Source organism: Siphateles boraxobius, unplaced genomic scaffold, assembly GCF_051911475.1.
Source record: "Siphateles boraxobius isolate OS27281-9 unplaced genomic scaffold, OSU_SipBor_1 141, whole genome shotgun sequence".
Taxonomy (NCBI): Eukaryota; Metazoa; Chordata; class Actinopteri; order Cypriniformes; family Leuciscidae; genus Siphateles; species Siphateles boraxobius.
In genome coordinates this window covers 122,501-135,096 of record NW_027508746.1, presented here as the reverse complement: position 1 = coordinate 135,096, position 12,596 = coordinate 122,501, and the positions used below count along the sequence as shown (strand labels likewise).

Below are 12,596 nucleotides of genomic sequence, written 5' to 3'. Positions count from 1 at the left end.
TTTAGCTTGTGTCTTTGTCATCACTATAGCTTTCACACTTGTCAACATCAGCATTTTTTTCAGTGCGATGAAATTCACTACGACATGGTGTAACTTCCTGAATATTGCTTTTCATCTCACCTAACCAACATAACTATCTGTGCAAAGTTTACCTTGTTAGTTGTTTGTACTGTAACTGTGTTTAACGGACCTTTGATGCAGATGAACAGATTCTCTTTTGTCTATATCTATTTGCACATGATTAAGAACACACACAGTAAACTCCTAATAATAAAGGTTCCAAAAGTGGTTTTTTTTGCAGTGATGTCATATAGAGAAACCATTTTTTGATTCCCTATAGAACCTTTCTGTGAACATTTCTTAAAAGAACCAATTTTTTTTGCAGTGTGAAGAACTTTTTAATAATCTGAAGAACATTTTTCCACTATAAATTTTTTTTTGTTGAATAGAAATGTTACATGAATTGGCCGAAGACAGTCCATGACATCATTAGTGCAGTGCTCATGAGTAGAAGAGGATGCATACATATCATCAGCTATTTTGTCTTCAGGAGCTGTTTACATTACATTTACGTTTACATTTAATCATTTTGAAACTTATATCCAAAGCGACTAAGCAGCTGTTTGTTTGCAAAATAGCATGTGGTGAAGGCGAACTACAAATGGAAAACCTGAGCAAGCATTTCAGGAAGTGTATACCTTCATGATCCAGGTTTCTGTGTGAGGAGCATGCACGTTCAGTTCTCAAGGGTTCTGAATGCGACCATTGTGACACGATCACAATGAAGAAGCTCCGGCCTTATTCTTGAGGGGATGAAGGACAAGCATCTGCACCTCGTGGCTCAGGCCCTGCTGTAGCTGTAGCCTGGAAGAGCAGGATGTGGTTGAGGAGGGCTAGGATATTATTTGTACTGAGCCCTCTCAGCTTTCAAACCCCATATACGGGGAGCTGTTTGATGTTATGGCCTGCGCCAGAACCAGATTGGTTCCTGTCGGCCATAATTGTCCCTCCCCATGAGCCTTCTGTTTCTTCCAGTAGAGAACTTAACTTCGTGGAAGAAACCCTATTTATTCTAACATTCGAATTATGCAAATCTGGAGGGGATGCGCAAAATATGTGAGGATGCCCCCTTGTCAAAGAGACACTTGCAAACTATCTCTCACAGAGTGAATCATCCTCTCTGAAAGCTCCTCGCCATCAAAGCCGCTACAAACCACCTCGCGATTAAATGGCAGGGTGTATGTGGCACCGGGTCTTACACACTATGGCTGTGTTGCAGGGTTGCCAGGCGTATCTGCTGAGAGATCGGGATCAGGGGCAGGTGTTGTCTCCTAAAGCAGTCTCTGAACTGCTTTGTACTACAAACGTAGCCAGCCAAGCTACCAAACAAACAGCCGCTACTATTGGTTGTTCAATGAAAATGATGTTGGTGACGTAGAGGCACTTGTGGCTAAACCTGGTGGACATCAGGGACAAAGATAAAAATGTTCTCCTCGATGCCCCGGTCTTGCCCTCTGAGCTTTTCGGCACGTCTGTGGAAGTGGTAATCGAGAGGTTTAGAGAGGCAAGGGCACAGTCAGCAGTCAAGACGCAGTCAAGAAGTCAAGAAGTACATCCAAATTCGCCCAAAGCCTCTGGGGGTCCTGGCCCGTCACAGTCTGATAACTGGAGGCAAGCCAGAGCAAGACCATGGTCACTCATGCACCGTCTCTGAGGAGTATAGAGCACAGAGGAGGCGTGTACCAGGAGGAAGAGAAAAGACTTGATCGAGGTAATTAATAGGAAGCAGTTCAGTAAGGAAGATCGGATTGCTGAGGAGCAGTAACAAGAAGTAACACCGAGAAGGGTGTGGGGGCACAAAAGGTTGTGCCAAAGTGCTTACATCAGGCTATGAGCCTGGACAGATGATGTAATTGGCAATTTTTGTACATATTGGCAAACCGCCTTCTGAAAGGTCACATTTCTTTATGGTTAAGCATGTTTCATTTCCTTCCCAAATAAATTTGGGTATTTAAGTATGGAAACTCTTAGTATTAGTATTAGTTACTTACTTAACCTACTTAAAATTAGATTAATACTTAATCTTAGTATTAGGTTTCCCCTTTGTGAAGCAGCGTCTCCAAGGTCTGTAGCCTTAAGTGACCTAGGCTCCCTTTGGTTAGCTGCTTAAATACCCTTTAGGGTAGACCAGGATAATTAAAGCTAGGTTGGGATAGTTTTACCCCTCTCCTTAATTGTTCCCCTTCCCAGCTATGTTGCTGTGAAGAAGAGTTGCTCCCCTCTGGTGGGATACTACTTCTACCCCACTGGGTTGAGCAAAGTAAGCTAAAGTAGTGGGAAATTGGATCCCCCTGTTTAGTTGATCTCCCTCTTCAACGGTTGTTGGATTGTGAAGTAGGGTCTTTGCTCCCCTTTGATTGGGTACCCGCCTTAGGTTTGAAGCAGGGTGAACTGAGTATTGTAGGACATTATTTATCCCCTCTATTTAGTTTGCTTCCTTCTGCAACTACTGTTGGGTCTTTAAGTAGGGGTGTATGCTCCCTTTTGGATGGGTGTGTTTTTAAGGCCTCTCTATTTGACCTATGCTGCACATGATACAGAAATAGATAATGATAACAAGTTGAGGTAGTTTGACTAAGGGGCGTCCCTCCTTGTTATCTGTCACTTACTATGGCTAGCGCTAGTAAAAAACACCAACTAACCAGTGGTTATAACATGTCCTAGATGAGTGTTTTACCTAAAGCAGGGTTCAAGCTGCCTCCCACAGTATTCTTGGGTCTTTAAGTATGTTTAAGATTCCTTGAGGTTGAGCCTCTCCTGTGCCTGAGACTCCCACTTGGAGGAGCAGCAACATCATGTTTGCAGCTGCTGAGGTTTTAGCGCCTTGCATGCTCTCGTTGGTATGATGCTCTTTAGGACCTTTTTGGTTGAGTAAGGTGTTTATTCCATTCCCAACTATCTTGGGTCTTAAAGTAAGGTACTTTGGTCCCCTTTGAAGCTCTAGTTGATCTATGTTAAGAACCTAACAAGTAGAGGTAGCTTGCCTGATAAGTTGTATCCTTGTTATTCTGCACTCTTTCTTAATATGAGTAATAGGAGTCTTGCTGGATCCTGGAGAAATACAAGCAGGGAGAGAGTGCTCTCCCCCAATTGTTCTGGGCTAGGTATGTAGAGCTCCCCTGCATCTCCCTGAGGGGTTGAAATACAACTATGTTTCTCGTATTTGCATCCTTTCATATAAAAGTTAGGGTTGCATTCTCCCCCTGGAAGTAGTGGTAATATCCAAGGTTGTAATTGAAAATATTCTCCCTTTGGCGAATACTCCTTCAAAGGAAGGTTGTTGAGGCCAGGACTTTACTTATTATAAGAGCATAGAAGCATGGATATCTTAAATTATTGGAAGATAGTGGCTTAGGGAGTGGTACCTCTAGACAGTCTATATGAGTCTTTGGGAATGCACCCTTGATTTAGAGTTCGGAAAGAGAGTTGGAAAATCAGGGGTCTGGAAAGTGTTTGGAGTGGTGCTGGATTCTAATGGAAATTCTACAGGTTATGTGCAATGCTCAAAATGCAAGGTGCTGATGAAATATGACAGCAAAAAAAAAAAACTGGGTCGTCCAGAAGATTTTTATTTGAGGAATATTTAGTAGCCTATATAGCCTGTTTATATATTTAAAGTTTGTTTCAGTTGTTTGTATTGTTTGGAGGCTATTGTTAAAAGACGTGAACAATAAAGGTTGATTTGATTTCCCATCTGCTGGTCATGATAATACGTGTATGAGAAAAAAAGAAAAAAAAAGAAAATCGGCGTCGGGCTGCAATAATTCACGTTGATGTGTCGGGTTACATCGGGTCCGGACTTTAAAAGCCACCGGTCGGGTCGGGTTGTAATTTTCAGGCCCGTTTAGAACTCTACCTTGATTGACACTCTGACTCTGACTCTGACTTATGTTATGCCCATTATATTTGTGCAAATTCACAGCTAGAGTGGTGGGTATTTGTTCCCCATAGTGTCAATCCAAGATGCAGTGTTGAAGTTCCACTTCGAAAAGGAGGGTCTCAGGTTACGTCTGTAATCATGGTTCCCTGAGAAGGGGAACAAGACACTGCTTCTCACTGCCATGCCTTTGGCCTGCCTGCGTGTCTCCTTCAGACAAAAGACATATATTGGTGTAAATGTATGTGACGTGAATTGATGACGTATATTACAGGCACTCTCTTATGCTCACGAGCGCTCCGCTAATGATGTCATAGACTGTTTCGGGCAATACAATTGGCGTGTTTTCTCACGTGCTTCGGACACTGGTCAAGCTGATGGTGTTCCACATAGCGTCAATCCAAGATCCAGTGTCTCTTTCCTCTTTCTCAGGGAACCATAGTTACTTTCGTTACATGTGGTGTTCTCCATGTTACACTGTGCATGCAGTTGTATTCAGGAGTAACACTAGTTAGGAGAAAATGCATTTGTAGTAAATAAGGTGAGTAAATCTGAGGTTCGAGTCAAAGGAAGCACTAATTATCGTAATGGTTATTTCAGCAAAACCACTACTGACATGACCTGCAATACTAAGCACACTGTAAAAATTTTTTAGTAAGATTGGAGAAAATAATATTTCCATTTTCTACTTCAAGTTTAATTCAATGTGTTACTTGCCATTTCTTTGTAATTACTTGTAAAATTTACAAGCAATTTCTGAGTGAAAATTGTTCCTATACCAAACTGTTTTAGATTATTTGCTGATATAAACTGAACTACCATATAACACTCTGTTATAATCATTAATACTGATGTGTGTTTGTTTGTGTGTGTTCATAGTCTGTTCAGTGTTGTGCTGGAGCTGATAACCAAAGATCGAGATGTCAGCGGGCAGACAGGTGGAAAGCCAGGCGGGTTCGATGTCAAGGCTTTACGAGCGTTCAGAGTTCTGCGGCCCCTTCGTCTGGTCTCAGGAGTGCCAAGTGCGTCACATCTTTACCCAGCATTCACTGACAGAACAGCCTAATAACATGCGGATAATAACACACTCAGCTGCTCGTGCGTCCCTGTGAAAAGAAGTATACTTAAGCACACTATTAAAAAATATATATATTTTAAAATAATATACTTGAGTGCAAGCTAAATATAATGTTTTGGGACTTTTAATTACGTGTTAGTTACAATTAAATTAAACTGTATTATAGTTTACATTTATATTAAATGCAATTATTTAAACTTAAGTAGGACTTTTATGTTTATATGTAATTTCATAATTATTTCTATTGTCAGTGAAATATGGTTAAAGTGTATTGTCGAATGTACTGACAAGCATTTATGTTACACTTAACATAACACTTAAGTACACTTACACTTAAGTGGCCTTTTATTTAATTATTTTTATACATTTTAGGTGTGGATATACTAATTAAATCTTCTAATTTAGATTAGAAGATTTGAAGTACACTACCAGTGCAAAATTAAGCACACTTTTTTTCATAAGGGGTTTGTGTGTGTGTGTGTGTGTGTGAATGTGTGTGTGTGTGTGTGTGTGTGTGTGTGTGTGTGTGTGTGTGTGTGTGTGTGTGTGTGTGTGTGTGTGTGTGTGTGTGTGTGTGTGTGTGTGTGTGTGTGTGTGTAGGCTTACAGGTGGTGCTGAACTCCATAATTAAAGCCATGGTTCCTCTGCTTCACATCGCTCTGCTCGTACTCTTCGTCATCATCATCTACGCCATCATCGGCCTGGAGCTGTTCATCGGGAAGATGCACTCAACCTGCTATCTAAACGGCTCGCGTCAGTGTGTTCTCACATTCATTAGATTATTTACAAACAATAAAAGCTCTTTTTCTAAAATTTATTTTGGATTACACACATCATAATATATCAAATAATGTATATTAAAAGGGGTAGTTCAACCAAAAATGAAAATCAGCCCATGATTTACTCTCCCTCAACTCATCCTAGGTGTATATGACATTCTTCTTTCAGACAAATACAATCAGAGTTATATTAAAAAATGTCCTGGCTCTTCCAAGCTTTATAATGGCAGTGAATGGCTGTGTCTGTTTTGAAAAAAACAAAGTAAATGCACTTTTATGATGAATAGATGCACTTTTATGATGGATAGATGCACTTTTATGATGAATAGATGCACTTTTATGATGGATAGATGCACTTTTATGATGAATAGATGCACTTTTATGATGGATAGATGCACTTTTATGATGAATAGATGCACTTTTATGATAATAGATGCACTTTTATGATGAATAGATGCACTTTTATGATGGATAGATGCACTTTTATGATGAATAGATGCACTTTTATGATGGATAGATGCACTTTTATGATGGATAGATGCACTTTTATGATGAATAGATGCACTTTTATGATGGATAGATGCACTTTTATGATGAATAGATGCACTTTTATGATGGATAGATGCACTTTTATGATGGATAGATGCACTTTTATGATGGATAGATGCACTTTTATGATGAATAGATGCACTTTTATGATGGATAGATGCACTTTTATGATGGATAGATGCACTTTTATGATGAATAGATGCACTTTTATGATGAATAGATGCACTTTTATGATGAATAGATGCACTTTTATGATGAATAGATCATGATTGACAGATGCACTTTTTTCATGGATAGATGCACTTTTATGATGGACAGATGCACTTTTATGATGGATAGATGCTTTTATGATGGATAGATGCACTTTTATGATGATAGATGCACTTTTATGATGAATAGATGCACTTTTATGATGGATAGATGCACTTTTATGATGGATAGATCATGATTGACAGATGCACTTTTTTCATGGATAGATGCACTTTTTTCATGGATAGATGCACTTTTATAATGATAGATGCACTTTTATGATGAATAGATGCACTTTTATGATGAATAGATCATGATAGACAGATGCACTTTTTTCATGGATAGATGCACTTTTTTCATGGATAAATGCACTTTTATGATGAATAGATGCACTTTTATGATGATAGATGCACTTTTATGATGAATAGATGCACTTTTATGATGATAGATGCACTTTTATGATGAATAGATGCACTTTTATGATGATAGATGCACTTTTATGATGAATAGATGCACTTTTATGATGATAGATGCACTTTTATGATGAATAGATGCACTTTTATGAAGGATAGATGCACTTTTATGATGAATAGATGCACTTTTATGATGAATAGATGCACTTTTATGATGGACAGATGCACTTTTATGATGGACAGATGCACTTTTATGATGAATAGATGCACTTTTATGATGGACAGATGCACTTTTATGATGAATAGATGCACTTTTATGATGGATAGATGCACTTTTATGATGAATAGATGCACTTTTATGATGAATAGATGCACTTTTATGATGGATAGATGCACTTTTATGATGAATAGATGCACTTTTATGATGAATAGATGCACTTTTATGATGATAGATGCACTTTTATGATGAATAGATGCACTTTTATGATGAATAAATGCACTTTTATGATGAATAAATGCACTTTTATGATGGATAGATGCACTTTTATGATGAATAGATGCACTTTATGATGAATAGATGCACTTTTATGATGGATAGATGCCCTTATGATGAATAGATGCACTTTATGATGAATAGATGCACTTTTATGATGAATAGATGCACTTTTATGATGGATAGATGCACTTTTATGATGAATAGATGCACTTTTATGATGGATAGATGCACTTTTATGATGAATAGATGCACTTTTATGATGAATAGATGCACTTTTATAATGATAGATGCACTTTTATGATGAATAGATGCACTTTTATGATGAATAGATGCACTTTTATGATGAATAGATCATGATTGACAGATGCACTTTTTTAATGGATAGATGCACTTTTATGATGAATAGATGCACTTTTATGATGATAGATGCACTTTTATGATGAATAGATGCACTTTTATGATGGATAGATGCACTTTTTTCATGGATAGATGCACTTTTTTCATGGATAGATGCACTTTTTTCATGGATAGATGCACTTTTATGATGGATAGATACACTTATGATGGATAGATGCACTTTTATGATGGATAGATGCACTTCTATGATGGATAGATGCACTTTTATGATGAATAGATGCACTTTTAGGATTAATAAATGCACTTTTATGATGGATATATACACTTATGATGGATAGATGCACTTTTATGATGAATAGATGCACTTTTATGATGGATAGATGCACTTCTATGATGGATAGATGCACTTTTATGATGAATAGATGCACTTTTATGATGGATAGATGCACTTTTATGATGAATAGATGCACTTTTATGATGATAGATGCACTTTTATGATGAATAGATGCACTTTTATGATGAATAGATGCACTTTTATGATGATAGATGCACTTTTATGATGATAGATGCACTTTTATGATGAATAGATGCACTTTTATGATGATAGATGCACTTTTATGATGAATAGATGCACTTTTATGATGAATAGATGCACTTTTATGATGAATAGATGCACTTTTATGATGGATAGATGCACTTTTAGGATTAATAAATGCACTTTTATGATGGATAGATACACTTATGATGGATAGATGCACTTTTATGATGGATAGATGCACTTCTATGATGGATAGATGCACTTTTATGATGAATAGATGCACTTTTATGATGAATAGATCATGATTGACAGATGCACTTTTATGATGAATAGATGCACTTTTATGATGATAGATGCACTTTTATGATGAATAGATGCACTTTTATGATGGATAGATGCACTTTTATGATGAATAGATGCACTTTTATGATGATAGATGCACTTTTATGATGAATAGATGCACTTTTATGATGAATAGATGCACTTTTATGATGGATAGATGCACTTTTATGATGGATAGATGCACTTTTATGATGAATAGATCATGATTGACAGATGCACTTTTTTCATGGATAGATGCACTTTTATGATGGACAGATGCACTTTTAGGATTAATAGATGCACTTTTATGATGAATAGATGCACTTCTATGATGGATAGATGCACTTTTATGATGGATAGATGCACTTTTATGATGGATAGATGCACTTTTATGATGAATAGATGCACTTTTATGATAATAGATGCACTTTTATGGAGGTCAAAACAGAAATGGCCATTCACTGCCATTATAAAGCTTGGAAGAGCCAGGACATTTTTAATATAACTCTGATTGTGTTCGTCTGAAGGAAGAATGTCATATACACCTAAGATGACTTGAGGGAGAGTAAATCATGGGGTGATTTTCATTTTTGGGTGAACTATCCCTTTAAAGATATCCTGACTAGTATGTTCATACACACAGTAAAAATGTCACCTTTTCCTGAGAATGAGCCGCATGTTTCTCTCCACACAGGTACATTAGCAGAAGAGGATCCTGCTCCCTGCTCTCTTTCAGGTCATGGGCGTCACTGCCCTGTCAATGGCACCGTGTGTCGGGACGGCTGGCACGGCCCCAACAACGGCATCACAAACTTTGATAACTTCTTGTTTGCCATGTTGACTGTGTTCCAGTGTATCACCATGGAGGGCTGGACTGATGTGCTGTACTGGGTGAGACTTGCACTGAATTCAAGCAATAGTAGTATATCACTAGTCGCGTTTTGCCTTGCATTACCCTTTAAATTGCGCAAATTGAAAATGAGAATTGAAAATACACCCATTGGAAACACGTTAATTTTGCGAAAACTCCCATATAGCGCAAAAACGTTTTTACGCGCGCATGAGGTGGTTTTTTTCAGGCAATTCGAAAAAGGAATATTTCACAAAACTGCAATGCAAACAGGTTTTGCGCATTTACAGTCACCTGACATACGTAAAAGTCGATCATTCTTTAAAGATGACGCGATATGTTTGGACAGAGTTCTTTATTAAACTCATAAAAGACAAAAGTATCACGGGAATACTGGATTCTAAACAACAAAGAAATGCCACAATTTATCAAGATCTTGAAGCAGAAGATGAAGAAACACTCATATGTGCCGCTCACAGTATAAGAGTCTTTCCTTGACATTAATGCTGTGAAAACACGCTTGCGTCTCCTTCGGTTAATAATAATGGCTAGTGCGTTGGCTGTGATATACGTAAACCTACTAACATCCGTTGCCATGATTTTTGGAACGACTTATCGCAAGAGGAAAAAATTATACTTTAGCCGCATAACATCGGTTAATGGAAATGCCGTCATTTCGCAATAGTTTTTTATCGACGTTTAAAAAATATCGCAAATGTTTTGCGCAAATCTGTAATGGAAACACGGCTACTGATGTTCCTCTTTCCTGCAGGTCGTGTCTACTTCTGATCTAAGTGCTTTTCCATGACACACACACACACACACACACACACACACACACACACACACACACACACACACACACACACACACACACACACACACACACACACACACACACACACACGCACAGAGACTAATGAGATTGACCCTCTAAGACTGAAGGGACAAAGTCAGAAGACGGGCAAAACTGAGACCTCAGGAAAACTTCAGCCTCTGTTTACTAGTGGTGGAGAAAAAACACTCAAGTATACTTGAATAAAAGTACAGATATCATAAGAAAATATTATTCTTGTAAAAGTAGTACTTGTAAGTACTACTAGGTACTTGTAAAAGATTGGCAAAACCCCATTCGCAGACTTTCGTACAATAGGCTTAAACAGTTCGTTCTTTACCACAGATTTAGTTTGCAAATAACTGACAGACATGACCTAAATATGATTTTCATTCAAATCATAATCAATACTTAAATTCTGCTTTAGCTACTTATTTTTAGTGCTCTAAATAATGCAAAAAACTCAAATTAGTTGACTTTAAAAGTCCGTTTGCTGGCCAGTGAAAGTTTATTATATACAATTATGTCAGTAACACTTTACAAATAAAGTTGTATGTTGTATAGTACATGTTAGCATTAGCAACTTTAGTACTGTATACTAATGTTCAGTGTTAACTGCAACCTTACTGTAAAGTGCTACCTGTATGTCTTTATTGTGAATATTCAGTTCAATTCACTTCTCACATCTTTATAGACAACTTTATAGACTGCAGAACGTAGTAACCTGCAATTGTTAACTTAAAGAGCTCTTTTTACTTAATTTAAGCCATAATTTGCATAATTTTTTAACCAATTTTGGTAACAATTACTAATTTTGTTGGAATAAATCAATGTATATAGGTTTACCGTATTCAGCAATATTATCAAATCATTTTTTTACTTGAATAAAAACTGTTAATTTAGATGTGATCATTTTTAGGTTTCAGTGTATATGATTAGCAGTTCAGACTGAAGTTGAGTTTGAGTGCATAATAGGAATTGGCCAGTTTTGTTGCCATAGTTTTGTACATCAGGGTGGATTTGGTAACGTGAGTGAATGTGAGAGATGTTGTGTGTTTCAGATGAATGACGCCATGGGTTTTGAGTTGCCTTGGGTCTATTTTGTCAGTCTGGTCATTTTCGGCTCCTTCTTTGTGCTTAATCTAGTTCTGGGAGTTCTCAGTGGGTGAGTCATTTAATAAAATGCTGTCCACAATCAGTTTCTGTACTTCCAATTTTCATAGATTTAAAAATGTCATTAATTTCCACGGCCTGTTCAGTATTGCGTGTGTGTGTTTGTCTGTGTGTTTCCGCCGTAGCGAATTCTCTAAGGAGCGCGAGAAGGCCAAGGCTCGTGGAGATTTCCAGAAACTGCGTGAGAAACAGCAGCTTGAAGAGGATCTGAAGGGATATCTGGACTGGATCACACAAGCTGAGGACATCGACCCTGATAATGATGAAGAGGGAGACCAGGAGGCCAAACGCAACCGTACGTCAAATGCGACTCATTTTTGTATCTGTTTGAAACGCATTTGCACACATTAACAGTTCTATCCAAAGATCATATGGGAGTGCTAGGAGAACCACGGAAACGTTTAGAGAAAAGCAGTGTACAATTTAAGATAAATAAATAAATAAAATAAGATTAAAATAACTATCTAACTAAAAAATGTGATTAAAATAAAAACAAATTTATTTAAATAAATAAATAAATAAATAAATACTGAATTAATACATTAGATTAAAATATATAGAATAAATAATTGAAATTTTATTTAATTAAAAATAAATATATAAATACTAAATTAATACAGTTTAGATAATAATAAATTAATACAGTTGAAATAAAATTATTTTTATTTTATATAAAAAAATAAATAACCACGTAAATAAACATTTGATTAAAATAAATAAATAAATAGTAAATAAAATAAGAATTTTGACCACAAATTTAAGTGTAGTTTTAATCAACTAAATATTATACGATTTTGAAATCGGATGGGTTTAGTTAAATTGTAATGCATCAATTAAGCATTTTTATACATTTCCGAACTCATTATATAGTCCTGGAGAAAACATCTATTAGCCTGTTAATATGAACTATATTAAAGTTTGATCATGCAATAAAGACACAGATTTAAATGCTTCGACATAACATATCTTAAAATTAAATAAAGCCACTATTTACATATTTGTATAATTAAAAATAGATTAA

General features: G+C 36.6%; 1 protein-coding gene across 3 annotated transcripts in view; it reads left to right on the top strand.

Annotated features, from left to right (window-relative positions):
* The window catches only part of cacna1db (calcium channel, voltage-dependent, L type, alpha 1D subunit, b), a 139,874-nt gene that overhangs the window by 39,274 nt on the left and 88,004 nt on the right, over window positions 1-12,596 (top strand). For all 3 annotated transcript variants that reach the window (XM_077230290.1, XM_077230292.1, XM_077230291.1), the window contains exons 5-9: window positions 4,817-4,959; window positions 5,616-5,768; window positions 9,412-9,608; window positions 11,464-11,567; window positions 11,701-11,870. In XM_077230290.1, coding sequence (XP_077086405.1) covers window positions 4,817-4,959; window positions 5,616-5,768; window positions 9,412-9,608; window positions 11,464-11,567; window positions 11,701-11,870 — 767 coding nt within the window. The remainder of the gene's footprint in view (window positions 1-4,816; window positions 4,960-5,615; window positions 5,769-9,411; window positions 9,609-11,463; window positions 11,568-11,700; window positions 11,871-12,596) is intronic.